This window comes from Rhinopithecus roxellana, chromosome 8, assembly GCF_007565055.1.
Source record: "Rhinopithecus roxellana isolate Shanxi Qingling chromosome 8, ASM756505v1, whole genome shotgun sequence".
Classification (NCBI taxonomy): domain Eukaryota; kingdom Metazoa; phylum Chordata; class Mammalia; order Primates; family Cercopithecidae; genus Rhinopithecus; species Rhinopithecus roxellana.
In genome coordinates, this window is record NC_044556.1 from 46,626,622 (window position 1) to 46,645,432 (window position 18,811).

At 42.9% G+C, this 18,811-nt stretch overlaps 1 protein-coding gene across 2 annotated transcripts; it reads left to right on the forward strand.

Annotated features, from left to right (window-relative positions):
- Nucleotides 1-232: 232 nt before the first annotated feature.
- On the forward strand, nt 233-13,803 carry CTSK (cathepsin K). 2 transcript variants are annotated; one of them, XM_010387246.2, is made up of 8 exons: nt 233-1,431; nt 2,839-2,959; nt 3,420-3,542; nt 3,648-3,803; nt 5,385-5,603; nt 9,634-9,799; nt 10,388-10,493; nt 13,114-13,803. In XM_010387246.2, exons 1-8 carry the CDS (start codon nt 1,376-1,378, stop codon nt 13,211-13,213), a joined length of 1,047 nt encoding a protein of 348 aa, XP_010385548.1. In that variant the 5' UTR covers nt 233-1,375; the 3' UTR covers nt 13,214-13,803. The 2 variants fall into 2 exon arrangements, with proteins under 2 accessions (XP_010385548.1, XP_030791390.1); XM_030935530.1 differs by lacking the exon at nt 233-1,431 and adding an exon at nt 1,479-2,469.
- The last annotated feature ends 5,008 nt before the right edge of the window (nt 13,804-18,811 follow it).

Consider the following 18,811-nt stretch of genomic DNA (forward strand, 5'->3'; position numbering starts at 1 on the left):
CATTAGCAACTTTTTTTTTTTTTTTTTTTTTTTTTTTTTTTTTAATGAGAGAGAGAATCTCACTCTGGCACCCAGGCTGGAGTACAGTAGCATTATCTTGGCTCACTGCAACCTCTGCCCCTTGGGTTCAAGCAATTATTCTGCCTCAGCTTCCCAAGTAGCTGGGACTGCAGATGTGTGCCACCATGCCCAGCTAATTTTTGTATTATTTTTAGTAGAGATGGGGTTTCACTGTACTTTGGCCAGGCTAGTCTCGAACTCCTGACCTCAGGTGATCCGCCTGCTTTGGCCTCCCAAATGCCTGGGATTACAGGCATGAACCACCGTGTCTAGCCCATTAGCAACTCTTAAAATTCAGAGGCATAAGCCTGTATTCTTGAGGGTTTATGCATGGAATCCAGCTAGAAACTGAGTCTATTACAGATCCCATTTATTATCCTTTCTATTCCAAGAAGCCTTTTTTCCTCCTTCCCCACATCTGTTTATGGAAGAAAATGAAGTTTGGGGTGTGGTTTGAGGACTCAGCTAGATTCTTATGATCTGTCACATGCCTGGATGTTGGGGAAGCATTTGGAGAAGCTCATGTGACTTGTCCTAGATTGGGGATTTTAATTGAGACAGATGATGTTTATCGGGCATCCCACCACCTGAGAGTTTTAGCAACAGAGTCACATGGGAGTCCATCAGAACTTATGGCATTGATTCAAGTGCTGTCATAGATAACCAGGACTACGGTTTTTGGTTACGTTTAAAGACAATTTCATCTGGACTTTCTGGGTATATCTTCCTTCAGCAAAACCACATTAGGCTGGGAAAGCTAGTCTCCTTCCTGGAAGTAATGACAACTTGCAACCAACAAGCTTACAAAAATACAAAGAATTCTGGAGCCTATGGCTTCCATTACATTATTCTTTTATAGCCTTTTATGTTCATTACCGCATCCCAGAGGTGAGGGTCAGACACAAATTTGAAAATAGGTTTCAATGTTGGAGAGGTAAATCATAACAGGAAAGGGGTAGGAAAAGATGTAATTCCCCCAATGTTATAATAAAGATATTGAAGAAGGATGGGAGAGACTAGGGCTGTGTCCTTCCTTTTACCAAAAGAGAAGGTAAGCTCCTATTTGAGTCAATAGATACTGAGGTCTTGTTATTTGCCACCAAAGACAGTCTTGTGCGACTAAATACCTAGCAACTCCCTACCCTGGCACACATGCTGCACACACACAGAAACACTACAAATCCGTTGACTCCTTCCCTCCTCCCTACCCTTCCTTCTCTCAGCATTTCTATCCCCGCCTCCTCTTACCCAAATTTTCCAGCCGACAACTGGAGCTGACTTCCGCAATCCTGATGGAATAAATCTAGCACCCCTGATGGTCTGCCCACACTTTGTTGCCGAAACGAAGCCTGACAACAGTTCCATCAGCAGGTAACATTTGCAACTTCCTAGATCTTTTAGCTTTTCATTCCTGTCAATTCTCTAAGAGTATTAGGGATGTGGTGACTTGAGCATCACAATGAATTTTTAGCCTTGGCAGATGAAAACTGAGATGCACGTCTTAGATCATTCCCTGGCTAAATAAAATCTGCCTGGAAGTCTGTAGAATTCCTTGAATGATTTATATGTATACATACATGGTTGTAAGTAAAAGCAAAGTATATAGGGAATCATTTGCCCATCCTTCAAGGGTGGCCTTTCTGCAGTGTTTTCTACTTTGGCCAACAAGGATCAAAAGGATTAACTCCCTAGTGAGGAGGAGGAGGAGAGTGGTATGGGGAGGTGGTAGCTCAGTGCTTCCAGTTTGCTGAAACATCTCAAAGCCCTTAACACTCTAACTTTTAAATGTCCTACTGGACGTTTTGCCAGTTTGAAAAAATTACATGTAAATGGACTATAAGCAATTGTGTAAGCCATATGACATGCTGCAAGCTGCAAATTGTTCTTAAAATGGAGGATTTGTAATTAAGCAAGCCAATGCAAGAAATGAGTGAAGCTAGCTAAACTTATGAAAAGCTGTGAAGTTTAATCATCATAGAACATTGCTTTTCAGTCTGAACATTCTTCTAACAAACCTTGGATCTGAGGCTTCTTGTCCTGTGCGGCAGCCACAGTGGTTTTTTGTTGTTAGGGGAAAAATAAAAAACCTTGCCCGCAGCATCTGGTTAAGATTAGGGCAGTTTCCTGCCTAAGGAGGGAGGGGAGAGCAAAAGGAGGAAGAAATGCATAAGGAGAATGAGGAGATAGAAAATGTCTCAGAAAACAGGAAACATTGTCATATTTTCCCTTGTCCTCTTCTGACAAGATCTGGGAAAGTACCAGAATTTAGGCAAGAAAGAGAAAAATGCCTCGAAGAAATGATCAGGAAGCAAAACTTAGATGGAAATCTCTCCTTTGTGTATTCTGAACCCCACTACCACCTTGCTCTTTATCTGTCTCCAAGCCTGCTGGGGACCCTGGAGGAAACAGGCACTGAGCCCATTCTGATTGTCCAGTTTCTATCCCATTTCTGGTTGTGTAAGTGTGTGTGTTTGTGAGAGAGAGAGAGACAGAGAGACAGTGTGTGTGTGTTGGTTAAATCTTCCGAGAGAGAGAGAGAGAGAGAGAGAGAGAGAGAGAGAGAGAGAGAGAGAGAGAGAGAGAGAGAGAAATGGCTACATCTCCCTAGATCAAAACTTGGAACCAGATTTACCGGCACCCTATCTAAACACAGGCCCCTCCTGACTATCACTGATTTATCACCCTTTCTCTGTCTACCTTCCTCTTCCTCATAAACCCTAGTTTTCCTCGGTTTCCCTGCCAAATGGAAGAGTTTTCCCTAATTACACTCTTCTGCAGGATGTGGGGGCTCAAGGTTCTGCTGCTACCTGTGATGAGCTTTGCTCTGTACCCTGAGGAGATACTGGACACCCACTGGGAGTTATGGAAGAAGACCCACAGGAAGCAATATAACAGCAAGGTGCCTGGGGTCCTGGAGGGGGCATGGCAGGAGGGCTGAGACCTGAGCTCTCCCATCTTAGCTGCAGACTCCCTTCTTCAATCCAAATGCTTTATTCCTAGCAAATCAGTCCCTCTTTCCTAATTCACGTTAACATACGGTTTTCATTCCTATGCTTCAAATCATCCTCTGTCAAATTGTATCCTTCCTTTGCTTTATAAGTGTGTTACATTTCTCTTTTGGGAAGATTTCTAAGATTAATGCTATTCATCTATAAGCAATTTTTCTGTCTCCAGAGCTTTGTGTTGTATTTCTTTACATATTATCTCTTCTTGCAGCCCTTAATAATTCCATGGTTAGTTCCCCAACTAAACTGTAAGGTTTTATGATTGTGAGTTTCCTTTATTCTCCTAAAACCCTTCACAATATGACATATGTAACTGTACACAGTCTATACAAGTACTGACTATGCTTTGTTTAGGTGGATGAAATCTCTCGGCGTTTAATTTGGGAAAAAAACCTGAAGTATATTTCCATCCATAACCTTGAGGCTTCTCTTGGTGTCCATACATATGAACTGGCTATGAACCACTTGGGGGACATGGTAAGTACAGGGGGAACATGGTAAGTACAGCCTCAGCTCCTGTCCCACCTGCACCATTTGCTTTAGTTCCCTGCTGATGCCTGGCCTCTTTCTTCTTTGTCTCAGACCAATGAAGAGGTGGTTCAGAAGATGACTGGACTCAAAGTACCCCCCTCTCATTCCCGCAGTAATGACACCCTTTATATCCCAGACTGGGAAGGTAGAGCCCCAGACTCTGTCGACTATCGAAAGAAAGGATATGTTACTCCTGTCAAAAATCAGGTACTTTCCTTTCTTCTGGGTGTGCATATGTAATCTGGCATGACCTTTTCCTTTTTCTGCTGCTTTGTTCTTGAGGTGAAAGGGCACCAGGAAGAGAGGGCAAGGGATTAAGGTACATCTCCCCATTCCGTTATTTAACCTCATTTGTTTCTGTACATTTGGGTTGTTTCTGGTTTTTCTTTTTCCTTTCCTTTTTTTTTTTTTTTGGAGATAGAGTGTCACTCTGTCGCCCAGGGTGGAGTGCAGTGGTTCAATCTTGGCTCACTGCAACCTACACCTCCCAGATTCAAGCGATTCTCCTGCCTCAGCCTCCTGAGTAGCTGAGATTACAGCACACACCACTACGCCTGGCTAATTTTTCTATTTTTATAGAGATGGTGTTTCACCATGTTGGCCAGGCTGGTCTTGAACTCCTGACCTCAGGTGATCCACTGCCTTGGCCTCCCGAAGTGCTGGGATTACAGTCGTGAGCCACCGCAGCCTGGTTTTTCTTTATTACAAATAGTGTTGCAATAAGCACCCTTGTGCATATATTTTTATGCACATGTACAAATATTTATGCAAAACAAGTCCTAAAATTGGAATTACTGGGTCACAATCCTTTCCCCCCGCAAAAAATTATTGTTATTTTTTTTTTTGAGACAGAGTCTCTGTCACCCAGGCTGGAGTCCAGTGGTGCAGTCATGGCTCACTGCAGCCTCAACCTCTCAGGTTCAAGTGATTCTCCAACCTTAGCCTCCCTAGTAACTGGGACTACAGACACATGCCACCACACCTAGCTAATTTTTTAAAATTTTTTTATAGAGACAGGGTTTTGCCTTGCTGCCCAGGCTGGTCTCAAATTCCTGGGCTCAAGCAATCTGCCTGCCTCGGCCTCCCAAAGTGCTAGGATTACAGACATGAGCCACCATACCCAGCCCCAAAAAGTTTTTGCAATCTTACATTCTTACTAGCATGAGAATGTCAGTTTTTTCACAACCCAAACAACACAGGATTGTATTATCTTAAACAATTGATTTAACGTTCATATAACACTTTTTGACCCCCAGAACCTACCATGTGCAGTGTTAGGCAGCAGAGATTCAAGATGACTAAGACACAACCTGTGTCCTCAGGAAATCTCAATCTAAAAAAATAGAATAGGAAAGAAAGAAAAATCTACAGTCTAGCTGCATGAACAATAATAGCTAATACTTCTTGAGATTTTATTGTGTGTCAGGAACTTCTTAGCTCTTTACATGAGTTAAATATTTTAATCTTCATAACAATATTTTATACATAGAGAAACTGAGACACAGGCAAGTTTAGTAACTTACCCAGGGTCACATAGCGACTGGGTGGCAAGGTCAGGGTAGAACCCAGGACTGTGCTCTGCTTTACTGTAGCTAATAGTAAAAATGGTAGCAAAAATCAATAGCAGTAGAACAATGCATCAGATGTTAAGGGGAAGAGAAAGACTCACAACAAAGACAACATTTGTGCTGAAATTTTTAGAACATATGGAATTTCTTCAGGCAGGTAGAGAGAAGATATAGAAAATGTAAACAGCAAAGATTGATAGTTTCTCTGTATGCCTCTCAGGGTCAGTGTGGTTCCTGTTGGGCTTTTAGCTCTGTGGGTGCCCTGGAGGGCCAACTCAAGAAGAAAACTGGCAAACTCTTAAATCTGAGTCCCCAGAACCTAGTGGATTGTGTGTCTGAGAATGATGGCTGCGGAGGGGGCTACATGACCAATGCCTTCCAATATGTGCAGAAGAACCGGGGTATTGACTCTGAAGATGCCTACCCATATGTGGGACAGGTGAGATTGCTCCACACAATTATACAGCTCTGTTGGCTCCTCCTTCCCCAGCATGATATTTTGTACTGGAAACAATTCCAGAAATACTGTTTTCTGTTACCCTATCCTGCTTTCTTGATGGAATAATTTCCCACAGAAGACTAAGAAGATTTCCACAATCTGGGGGAACTTAGGGAGCTTAAGCTACTATAGTTCCTATTTGCCTCTCTGCCATGGAGAGAAAACAGAGGCTAGGCTACCTACCCCATAGACTTCTGAGCAGGGTTCTATAACCCTTTGCTCAATTCCTCACTCCCACAACAAACCCACAAACCCACCATGCCACACAAATTGTGTGGCTTTATTTTATATGATCTCAGTGTGAGTTTTCAGAACATTTAAGGAAATTATGTAAGTTTACATGCTAACATGTATAAAATGAGAGAAAAAACAAGTTGCTTCATATTAGAGATAAGGGATTAATTCAGTTCCTCCTGCATGATCCTCTAGTCATAGGAAGGAAATCGTATCTGAAAGGGAGGCAACCTGAGGGTTTTTTTATACACATAGGGCTGGGACTGATAGATAATATAATGTAGGGCCTTCACAACAGAAACCTCTGAAATAGGGATAGCAAGTTTGAGAATAAATATGATGGCTACTGTGTTCTAAGCCATGTCCTTAGTGCATTTTTTCTTTTTCTTTTTTTCATTTAATCTCATAACAACTCTGTAAGGTAGACTTATCTTCATTGTATATGTGAGGAAACAGACACTTAAGGAGATAAGACACTATAATTCATACCACTAGTATGTAGCAAAGATAAGATGTATCTACCAGGGATGTTTATCTTTAGCAAACATTCCTAGGTATGTCTCCCATACACATGTGCAAGAATTTCTTACTAGGATATAATGACTTGGAACTGAATTGTCTGGGTCTTAGGGTATATCTATTTTCAACTTTACTACATAATGTCAAATTGTTTGCCAAAATATGTGGAAAAATTTATACCTGCAATGTATAAGAAATCCCATTGAATCACCTTTTTATCAGTATGTTTATCTGGCCATTTGCATTTCTTCTTCAATGAATTAAGTGTTTTTATCTTTTGCTCATTTGTTTTTCTTTTTATTTTTTTGAAACAGGGTCTTACTGTGTTGCCCAGGCTGGAGTGTGGTGGTACAGTCTTAGCTCACTGCAGCCTCCACTTCCTGGGCTCAAGCAATCCTGTCACCTTGGTCTCCCAAATAGCTAGGATATAGGTGTATGCCATCATGCCCACCAATTTCAAAAATCTTTGAATTTTTTTTTTTTTTTTTGTAGAGGCTAGGCATGGTGGCTCATGCCTGTAATCCCATCACTTTGGGAGGCTGAGGCGGGAGGATCACTTAAGCCCAGGAGTTCCAGATCAGCCTGGTACAACATAGCAAGACTTCATCTCTACAGAAAATCTTTTTAAGAGTAGACAGATATGGTGGCATGCACCTATAGTCCTAGCTACTCAGGAGGCTGGTTGGGAGGACGACTTGAGCCTGGGAGTTCAAGGCTGCTGTGAGCTATGATCATGTTACTGCTCTCTAGCCTGGGTGACAGAGTGAGACCCTGTCCCGAAAAACAATAAAAATTTTTTTTGATAGAGACATTGTCTTGCTACGTTGTCAAGGCTGGTCTCAAACTCCTAGGCTCAAGCAATCCTCCACCTCCCAAAGTGCTGGGATTACATATGTGAGTCACCATGCCTGGCCTACCTCTTTTTTTTTTTTTTTTTTTTGAAATGGAGTTTTGCTTTTGTTGCCTAGGTTTGAGTGCAGTGATGCGATCTTGGCTGACTGCAACCTCTACCTCCTGGGTTCAGGCAATTCTCCTGCCTCAGCCTCCTGAGTAGCTGGGATTATAGTCACCCACTACCACGCTGAGCTAGTTTTTGTATTTTTAGTAGAGACAGGGTTTCACCATGTTGGCCAGTCTGGTCTTGAACTCCTGACCTCAGGTGATCCACCCGCCTCGGCCTCCCAAAGTGCTGCAATTACAGGTGTGAGCCACCGTACCCCACCTCTTACCCATTTTTAATTGGGTTGTTTTTTCTCTTTCTTAGCAATTCTTCAAAGTTTAAAGAGACTATTTGGATACCAGTACTATGTATTTAAAAGTTGAGGTTTGTCTTTTCATTCTCTTTATGATGTCTTTCAATCTAGAAAAGTTAATTTTAATATAGTAAAATGATTAATTTTCCTTTGCAATTTTTGCAGTGTGTTTTATTTATTTATGAATGGAGAAAGGTAAGAAAAAACAAAATTTAAAAAAGAAGAGATCTGGCCAGGTATGGTGGCTCACACCTATAATCCCAGTACTTTGGGAGACTGAGGCAGGCAGATCACTTGAGGTCAGGAGTTTGAGACCAGCAGGGATAGCATGGTGAAACCCCATCTCTACTAAAAATACAAAAATTAGCCAGGTGTGATGGCGTACACCTGTAATCCCAGCTACTCGGCAGGCTAAGGCAGGAGAATTGCTCAAACCCAGGAGGCAGAGTTGCAGTGAGCCAAGATCATGCCATTGCATGCCAGCCTGGATGACAGAGACTCTGTCTCAAAAAATAAAAAGATAAAAAAGAAGAGATCTGATAGGGCAGCAGCCAGATAACATTTTAAAGGGATGGTATTATAAGTTTGTTCCAGCTATAATGCAGGTTATTCTGACTTTAAAGTATCATCACATAACATCTTTTTGAGTCAGTTTCCAAGATATTCTGTTTCATTTGTAAGTCTGTGTAGTTTTTGGCACCAGGAGGCATCAGGGATTTGGAGCACATGGCAGAAACAAAGGCATATTGAAAAATATCAAGGCAGTAGACCACTGTAATCTTAAAATAGCACAGCAAATGCTGCTATTGCTGTTAATATTTAGATAATGTTAGATAACGTATTTTTTAGAGGGTATTTCACTATCTTGCACAGGCTGGAGTGGAGTGGCTATTCACAGCATGATCATAGTACACTAAAGCCTCAAACTCCTGAGCACAAACAATCTTCCTGCCTCAGCCTCCTGAGTAGTAGATAGTATATTCTTGTGGATGCAACCTTAGGGTTCTGAAGGGGTAGTCTGTAGGAAAATGAATTGCTGAAAAGAATACACCACCTTGACATGGGCTATTATTTGATTCCATAATTGTGGCTTCCCAACGAAACATTGCTAACTACCTGTAAAATATAGTATTGGAAGTCATAGGCTAAATTGCTAAGTTCTTTAATCTATTTTAATGTCATGTTATGTACTTTCATATTTTTGTCTTTGATGAGAGCACAAGGATCACACCAGTTCCCCTGATATAGGTGCAGAGGGCCCAGGTCTTCCCTCTAGCTAAACTTTGACCTTGGCCTCCTGCCCACACAGAAGCTGGTGCCTTCCTGCCCCCTGAGGCTAATACATACTATGTGGCCAGAAGATGGTTTATGCTTTTTTAAAAAATCTTATTTCAGAAATCTTTCCCTACTGTTTTACAGGTTTTCCTCCCACATTTATGTCTTAAAACACCTGTAGTTGATTTTTTTTTTTTTTTGAGCCAGAGTCTCGCTCTTGCCCAGGCTGGAGTGCAGTGGAACGATCTTGGCTCACTGCAAGCTCTGCCCCCCAGGTTCACGCCATTCTCCTGCCTCAGCCTCCCGAGTAGCTGGGATTACAGGCGCCCGCTACAATGCCTGGCTAGTTTTTTTGTATTTTTTTTAGTAGAGACAGGATTTCACTGTGTTAGCCAGGATGGTCTCGATCTCCTGACCTCGTGATCCACCCGCCTCGACCTCCCAAGGTGCTGGGATTACAGGCGTGAGCCACTGCTCCCGGCCTATAGTTGATTTTTATGTGTAGTGGAAGGCGGGAATCCTCTTTTTATATTCTTTTTTTGTGAGGAAGAACAGACCCTCTCTAGAAATCCTAGACTGCTGCCTCTGTTAGTTCACTGGCATCACTCAAAATATTGGTTGAGTTTCTCACTCACTGACTCATTGCCTATTGCTTTATCCTACTTCTATTACAATCTTGTTTCTTCCAGGAGGAGAGCTGTATGTACAACCCAACAGGCAAGGCAGCTAAATGCAGAGGGTACAGAGAGATCCCCGAGGGGAATGAGAAAGCCCTGAAGAGGGCAGTGGCCCGAGTGGGACCTGTCTCTGTGGCCATTGATGCAAGCCTGACCTCCTTCCAGTTTTACAGCAAAGGTAAGAAGCTGCTGATCGGCCGGGCGCAGTGGCTCAAGCCTGTAATCCCAGCACTTTGGGAGGCCGAGGCGGGTGGATCACGAGGTCAGGAGATCGAGACCCTCCTGGCTAACACGGTGAAACCCCGTCTCTATTAAAAATACAAAAAACTAGCCGGGCGCGGTGGCGGGCGCCTGTAGTCCCAGCTGCTCAGAGGCTGAGGCGGGAGAATGGCGGGAACCCGGGAGGCGGAGCTTGCAGTGAGCCGAGATCGCGCCACTGCACTCCAGCCTGGGCGACACAGCGAGACTCCGTCTCAAAAAAAAAAAAAAAAAAAAAAGAAAGAAGCTGGTGATCCTATAGAGCACTGTCTTTTATGATACAAGCTTGATGGCTTCTCGAAGGACCTTGGGTATTTTCAGTACCAGTTTTTGTATTCAGTTGGAGGTGGCCAGAGAGAAATTAACAACTGCTGCAGTAGGGAGCAGCATCTCTGTGGTAAACCCTCCTGAGATGGATGGAATTCTACAGAGAGTCTCCTGGACTGGGAGATCCCACAGGGTGACCCTTGGATTGCATAGAGCCTCACACTGATAGTTTGTATTCTAGGTGTGTATTATGATGAAAGCTGCAATAGCGATAATCTGAACCATGCAGTTTTGGCAGTGGGATATGGAATCCAGAAGGGAAACAAGCACTGGATAATTAAAAACAGGTAATGATGGGAACACTACTTTTGTTATTCAATCACCCTTTTAACACTCAACCTCACCTCCAGCTTCCCAATATTCCTTTCTCTGTCCCAAATCAAGAAAAAATTATCTCAGGCTTCTCACTTCTATCTTCTCAGTCAGAGGCTCTTAATTCTGAGTCCGACACTTAATGGCCAGTGTGTTAGTCCATTTTGCATTGCTACAAAAGAATACCCGAGACTGGGTAATTTATAAAGAAACGAGGTTCGTTTGGCTATACGAAGCATGGCACTAGTATCCGCTCAGCTTCTGATGAGGCCTTGGAGCTTTTTCTCATGGCAGAAGGCAAAAGGGGGAGCAGGCATGTCACATAGTGAGAGAGGGAGCAAGAGAGAGAGGGAGGTGCCAACTCTTTAAAGAACCAGCTCTTGCATGAACTAATAGAGTGAGAACTCACTTATCACCAAGGTGATGGCACCAAGCCATTCATGAGGAATCCACTCCCATAACCCAGACACCTCCCACTACACCCCACCTCCCACATTGGGGATCACATTTCAGCATGAAACTGGGAGGGGACACACATCCAAACCATATCCGCCAGACAATAGTGCTCAATTATGTGCTGGGCAACCAATTGTGCACACACAATCCCTGTGTGCAAGATGCTTAGTGACATACACAAACCAATGAGCAGGTGATACCTTCAGTGAGCTCAGAGCCCAGTAAGATAGACCTAACTAACCACAAGATAAAGCAGTACAGAGAATCAGCAGGAGCTTTGAAATTACATATTTTTACTTTCTTTTGTCTCTAATGTGATCAGTTTCTTAGGGTGGTTTCCATTAGCAGTCTGTCTTTAACAATAGGGGAACAGCGTAAAGGTTTAATATTCCTTTGAACAGTTTTTTCCTTTCAAGATACACTTAGGATATACGTATATAAGAACTTGCCAAAGATGGTGAAGAGAAACATTTTTTAGAAATAAGATATAAACAGGGCCGGGCGCGGTGGCTCACGCCTGTAATCCCAGCACTTTGGGAGGCCGAGGCGGGCGGATCACGAGGTCAGGAGATCGAGGCCATCCTGGCTAACACGGTGAAACCCCGTCTCTACTAAAAAAAACAAAAAACTAGCCGGGCGAGGTGGCGGGCGCCTGTAGTCCCAGCTACTCGGGAGGCTGAGGCAGGAGAATGGCGTGAACCCGGGAGGCAGAGCTTGCAGTGAGCCGAGATCCGGCCACTGCACTCCAGCCTGGGCGACAGAGCGAGACTCCATCTCAAAAAAACAAAACAAAACAAAACAAAAAGAAATATAAACAAAAAATGTTGGTGTTTACTTTCCTATGTTGGGGAACAAAGAAAACTCCAGGGTACCTTGTTTTCCATTTCTCTTTAGCACCTTGTGACTTTTGGGGAGGGGCAGATTGATAAGAATTATAGTTTTCCTTTCCTGGCTGATCACCATTAACCTGGCAGCAGCACTGGCTAAATCTGCTGTCCTTAGTGCCCTCCAAGGAGCAGGAGCCCTAGACTCTGGGAAGCTCACAGACTCACGCAGTGGTGTTGTTCAAACCTGAAGCAACTTTTTATATCCCAGTTCCAACTCAAGGTGAACCTGAGCATCTTCCCAAGTCTCCCACAGCTTCTGTCCTGTGTTGTCCCTTCTCTTGACTCCCAGCTCCAAGCACTTACCCTGTTCTTTCATGATCAGGTGCCATGTGTGGAGATACTTCCAAGAGAGCTGGGAGGAAGAAAGGACACACCCGGGCAGGATCAGGAACACTGGGGGCCTGGATAGAAGGGGAGAGACGGGATAGAGTACAGGTTTTAAATAAAATGTATTGGGTAATTAGAGAAGTTGCTGGTTGGAGAAAGAGGACTGAAAACAATTCAGGAAGATATACAGACAATCTCTCCTCTCTCCTCTTTCTCTCTCCTCTGTCTAATGTCATCTCTCATGTCTTCTAGTCTTGCCACTCATTTCCTTAATAATCTCATCTACTCTCATAGTTTCATCCATCTCTCCTATAGGGTTTACTCCCCAATCAAGATAACCAGCTTTAGCCTCTTTCTTATGCTCTAAACTTACATTTTCAAGATTAATCTTCCCCAAATACAGCTCTGATCGTATCACTCTCCCACTCAAAATCCCTTACTGGTTCCTCCACTATGATGGGTCACAGAGTAAAGGTGAAGCTCTTTAACCTTGCAGTAAAGGTAATTCAACCTGGTCTCAATCTGCCTTTCCAGACATCTCTCCCACTACACCCTGTTAGGCACACTGTTTTTCAGCTACATGATCCTAACAGTGCCCCACACTTTCCTGCCTCTGTTGTTCATTTCACACCCTTCCACTGGCATCCCCTTCCCACAGGTCGAAATTCTACTCAGCCTTTTGGCTCAGCTTAAATGCCACCTCTTACATCAAGCCTCTGAGATTCTCTTGATCAGAAGGAATCTTCCCTCCTTTGATACCTGTAGTATTATGCCTTCTTCCTATTTCTTGACTTTAAACTCTTTAAAGGTAAAAACCATCATATTCATTTTTGTGTACCATCAGTATCTCGCACAATACTCAGTAAATATTTTAACAAATAAATAAACTGAGAGTACTAAGTACTTTTCTTGATTGGTCTTACAGCTGGGGAGAGAACTGGGGAAACAAAGGATATATCCTCATGGCTCGAAATAAGAACAACGCCTGTGGCATTGCCAACCTGGCCAGCTTCCCCAAGATGTGACTCCAGTCAGCCAAACCATCCTGCTTTTCCATTTCTTCCGCAATGGTGCAGTGTAACGGTGCACTTTGGAAGGGAGTTGGTGTGCCATTTTTGAAGCAGATATGGTGATGCTGAGATTGTCTGTTCAGTTTCCCCATTTGTTTGTGCTTCAAATGATCCTTCCTACTTTGCTTCTCTCCACCCATGACCTTTTTCACTGTGGCCATCAGGACTTTCCCTGACAGGTGTGTACTCTTAGGCTAAGAGATATGACTACAGCCTGCCCCTGACTGTGTTGTCCCAGGGCTGATGCTGTACAGGTAGAGGCTGGAGATTTTCATATAGGTTAGATTCTCATTCACGGGACTAGTTAGCTTTAAGCACCCTAGAGGACTAGGGTGACCTGACTTCTCACTTCCTAAGTTCCCTTCTATATCCTCAAGGTAGAAATGTCTGTGTTTTCCACTCCAGTTCATAAATCTATTCATAAATCTTTGGTACAAGTTTACATGATAAAAAGAAACGTGATTTATCTTCCCTTCTTTGCATTTTTGAAATAAAGTATTTATCTCTTGTCTACAGTTTAATAAATAGCATCTAGTACACATTCATTTTGTGTTGGATACTGTGCTAGGTGCTGGAAGAAAAAAGATGAATAGAACATTTTCTCTGTACTTGTTGCGCTCACAGTCTGGTTGTAGAGACTGTCACATAAACATTTCATCCCAATTCATTTATTTGTTCATTCCTTCAGCCAATATATATTGAGTGCTTACTCTGTACCAAGGACTGTACTACATTTCTGGGATTAAGTGGATATAAGGAAATCTCAATGTTTAATTCTGCCTGAGGGGAGACATGAGGAGTGACATGGAAACTTGAGTCTTGAAAAACATTCTAAGGTTAGTTTTTCTTTTCTCTCTCTCTTGGTCTGCCTCTTTCTCTCTCTTTCATCAGGGTCTCCCTCTGTTGCCCAGGCTGGAGTCAGTGACACTCGTAGCTCACTGCAGCCTTGATCTCCTGGGCTCAAGAGTTCTTCCCACCTCAGCCTCCTAAGTAGCTTGGACTACAGTGAACACCGCCATGCTTAGCTGATTTTTTAAAAATTATTTTTTGGGAGACTGAGGTGAGAGGATCACCTGAGCCCAGCAGTTTGAGACCAGCTTGTCTCCCTATGTTGGCCGCCTCGGCCTCCCAAAGTGCTGGAATTATAGGTGTGGACCACTGCACCCTGCATGACACTGTTGTTAATATGGCTATAATCCCCAAATTGATCTACAGAATCAATACAATTTGTATTAAAATCCCAGCTGGCTTCCTTGCAGAAATTGGCAAGCTGACTCTAAGATTCATGTGGACATTCAAGGGCTTCAGAATAGCCAAAACAACCTTGAAAAAGAACAAAGTTGGAGGACTTGCACTTCTCAATTTCAAAACTTAACTTCAAACCAATAGTAGTCAAGGCAGTGTGGCATAGGATAGGCATATAGATCAATGGAATAGAATTAAGGGTGTAGAAATAAACCACATTCAACTAACATGGGGTGCCAAGACAATTCAAGGTGGGAAAGAATAGTCTTTTCAAAAAATCATGCTGGACAACCAAATAACAACATGGAGAAGAATGAAGTTGGAGCACTACTCCACCTCATATAAAACATTAATTCAAAATGGCTAAAAACCTAAAGATAAAAGCTAAAACTCTTAGAAAACACAGGGGTAAATCATCCCGACCTTGAATTAGGCAGTGGTTATGGCACCACAGCACAAGCAACAACAACAAAAAATTAGGGCTGGGCACCATGGCTCACGCCTGTAATCCCAGCACTCTGAAAGTCTGAGGTGGGTGGATCACCTGAGGTCAGGAGTTTGAGACCAGCCTGGCCAACATGGTGAAACCCTGTCTAAAATACTAAAATATAAAAATTAGCCAGGCATGGTGGTGGGCCCCTGTAATCCCAGCTACTTGGGAGGCTGAGTCAGGAGAATCACTTGACCCTGTGAGGCAGAGGTTGCAGGGAGCTGAGATCACACCACTGCACTCCAGCCTGGGTGACAGAGCGAGACTCTGTCTCAATAAAAAAAAAAAGAAAAAAGAAAAAAGTTAGATAGATTGGACTTCATCAAAATTAGAATTTTTTGTACACCAATGGACACTATTAAGAGGATAAAGATAACACAGAATGGGGAAAGATACCCACAAGTTATATATCTGATGAAATAATTAATATCCAAAATATGCAAAGAACTCCCACAACTCTACAATAAAAAAAAATAAAAAATGGGCAAAGGACTTGAATACGTATTTCACCAAAACAGATATACAAATGGTAAATAAGCACATGAAAATATGCTCAACATCACTAGCCTATAAGGAAATGTAAACCAAAACCACAATGAGATACACTTCATACCCATTAGAATGGCTGTTACAACAACAACAAAAATCCAGAATATAACAAATGTTGATGAGGATGTGGAGAAACTGGAACTCTTGTACATTGTTAGTGGGAATGTAAAAGGGTGCACCTGCAGTGGAAAACAGTGTGTTGGTTCCACAAAAACTTAAACATAGAATTACCATATAATCCAGCAATTCCACTCCTAGGTATAGATCCAAAATAATTGAATGCAGGGATTCAGATACTCATACACCAATGTTCTTAGCAGCATTATTCACAAAAGCCAAAAGGTAGCAACAACCCAGTGTCCATTAACAGATGAATGGATAGCTTAATGTGATAATATTTTACACAATGGAATATTATTCAGCCATAAAAAGAAATAAAATTCTGGCTGGGACGGTGGCATGCCTGCATAGTCCCAGCTACTAGGGAGGCTGAAGTGGGAGGACCGCTTGAGCCTAGAAGTTTGAATCCAGCCTGAGCAACATGGTGAAACCCCATCTCAGGTAAAAGAGAAAGAGAGAAGAAAGAGGCCAGGCATGGTGTCTCACGCCTGTAATCCCAGCATTTTGGGAGGCCGAGGCGGGCGGATCACTTGAGGCCAGGTGTTCCAGACCAGCCTGGCCAGCATGATGAAACCCTATCTCTACTAAAAATACAAAAATTAGTTGGGCGCAGTGGCTCATGCCTGTAATCCCAGCTACTTGGGAGGGTGAGGCACAGGAATCGCTTGAACCTGGGAGGCAGAGGTTGTGGTGAGCTGCAATCGCACCACTGCACTCCAGCCTGGGCGACAGAGTGAGACTACATCTCAAAAACAAACAAAAACGCTTTGTTAGCCTTGTGATTCCAAATTAAATATTAATCATTTTGTTGTTACTCTTCTCTACTTCTCTTATGGTCCATATTAGAAAATTCTGTCCCTGCCTCTTCAAAATATAATATGAATCTGGACATTTCTCTCTCCCTCTACCATGACCACACAGTTTAAGTTCCCTTCATTGCCCCCTAGTCTTATGTAATAGTCCTATAACTTCCCTACTTCCACACTACACTCTGCCCTACAGTCTATTTCTCCCTGTACAAAACTCTCCATTACTTTTTCATTTATTTAACAAATATTAAGTCTCTACTATGAGGCAGGCACTGTTCTGGTAATTCAACAGTGACAAAAATTCATGACCTCATGGGGTGTATATTTTAGTGAACTTAGAATATAATACAAAAGTCTTAAGTGGCCTACAAGCAGAATGATCTGGTTCCAGGCTTTTTTTTTTTTTATTTTTTTGGGATGGAGTTTTGCTCTTGTTGTCCAGGTTTGGAATGCAATGGCGTGATCTCAGCTCACTGCAATGTCCGCCTCCCGGGTTCAAGCGATTCTCCTGCCTCAGCCTCCTGAGTAGCTGGGATTACAGGTGCCCACCACCACGCCCGGCTAATTTTTGGTATTTTTAGTAGAGACAGGGTTTCAGCACGTTGGCCAGGCTGGTCTCCAACTCCTGGCCTCAAGTGATCACCCATCTCGGCCTCCCAAAGTGCTGGGATTATAGGCATGAGCCACCAGGCCCAGCCTTTTTTTTTTTTTTTTTTTTTTTTTTACGATAGGGTCTCATTCTGTCACCTAGATTGGAGTGCAGTGGAGCAATTACATCTCACTGCAGCATCGACCTCCTGGGCTCAAGCGATTCTCCCACCTCAGCCTCCTGAATAACTGGGACTATAGGCACATGTCACCACACCCAACTAATTTTTGTATTTTTTGTAAAGATGAGGTTTTGCCATGTTGCCCAGGCTGGTCTCGAATTCCTGGACTCCAGTAATCCACCTGCTTCAGCCTCCCAAAGTGCTAGGATTAACCACCGTGCCTGGCCCTGGCCACCTGTCTGACTTCGTTTCAGCCTGTGGTGTTATGGAAAGTGGTTCCCTAAACAAAATTAGAATGCTGTTAGAAATAAGGAGTTGTTCAAGAAATGCTCCTGCCTGTATAAAAGAGTGCTTATCAACACCTCTTCCCCAGTGAGAGACAACCCAGGGCCTCATTTGGTTACTGTGTTCAACTCTAAGACCAGGATTTCTGGCTGATGATTTCTTTCTCAAATTTGGATATGGCTCCTTGAGGCCTGGCAAGCAGATGCTTAATATTTGTTAAATAAATGAAAGAGTAATGGGAGAGTTTTGTACAGGGGAGTGATGTGACCTGGGGTACAGGGAAGAAGAGACTGTAGGGCAGAGTGTAGCATGGAAGTAGGGAAGTTAGAGGGCTGTTACATAAGTCTAGTGGGAACTTAAACTGTGTGGTCATGGTAAAGGGAGAGAGAAGTGGTCAGATTTGCTTATACTGGGTAAAACTTAAACTATCTTAGCCAATATATCTAAAAAAAAAAATGAAGAGGAACAGAGTAATTATAATGAAAACTCTAATTCTGGAAAGAGGAGAATGGATGAAAAATAGCACACAGTTATCGTTGATCTGTAGCATAAATTATGTCCTGCTAGGCAGGAATATGGAAGACTTCCTGCCTGGCAGTAGAATGAGTTCCTTGGCGAGGTAACTGGGAAACTCGAGGCTCGCTCTCTATGGGGATCTTCTTTATGGTCTAGCATGGCTCCTGCTTCTTCCTGCTAGAGGATCTTACTTCTCTTATTCTCCATGGCTATGCCAGAGATGGGCACATGGAAATGCCGTTTCTGGGCATGCCCTATTCAACTTTAGCTGTGGTACACACTGGAAACCTAGAAAGTACAATAGATTGCTGGGCCTGGGGTTTCTTTGGCAATACATTCCCATAAAAGTTCAGTAGCTTTTGGTCTGAGTTGTCACACCCAAAAAGTGTTTTTCTTTAAAATGTTTAAATCTGAGAATTTCAAACTCCTAGGAATCAGCCTCAGTACAGTGCCATCCCCCTGACCTCCATTTAATGGTACTTGTCCTAAGAAGCTCAAAATAAAAGCCATAAGAGCAGACGTATACCCATAATCTGAGCTATGCCCTCTTTTCTGGGAAAATGCTTATCTGGAGGTACATGACAAAACCCTGGAACTCTGGTCTTATTTCTTGCTGAATCTTTTGCCTCCTTGCCTCTGCATTAAGTTTAGTTTGGTGCTTTTTATTTATGTATTTTTTTGAGATAGAGTCTTTCTCTGTTGCCCAGGCTGGAGTGCAGTGGTACAATCTTGGCTCACTGCAGCCTCTGCCTCCTGGGTTCAAGCAATT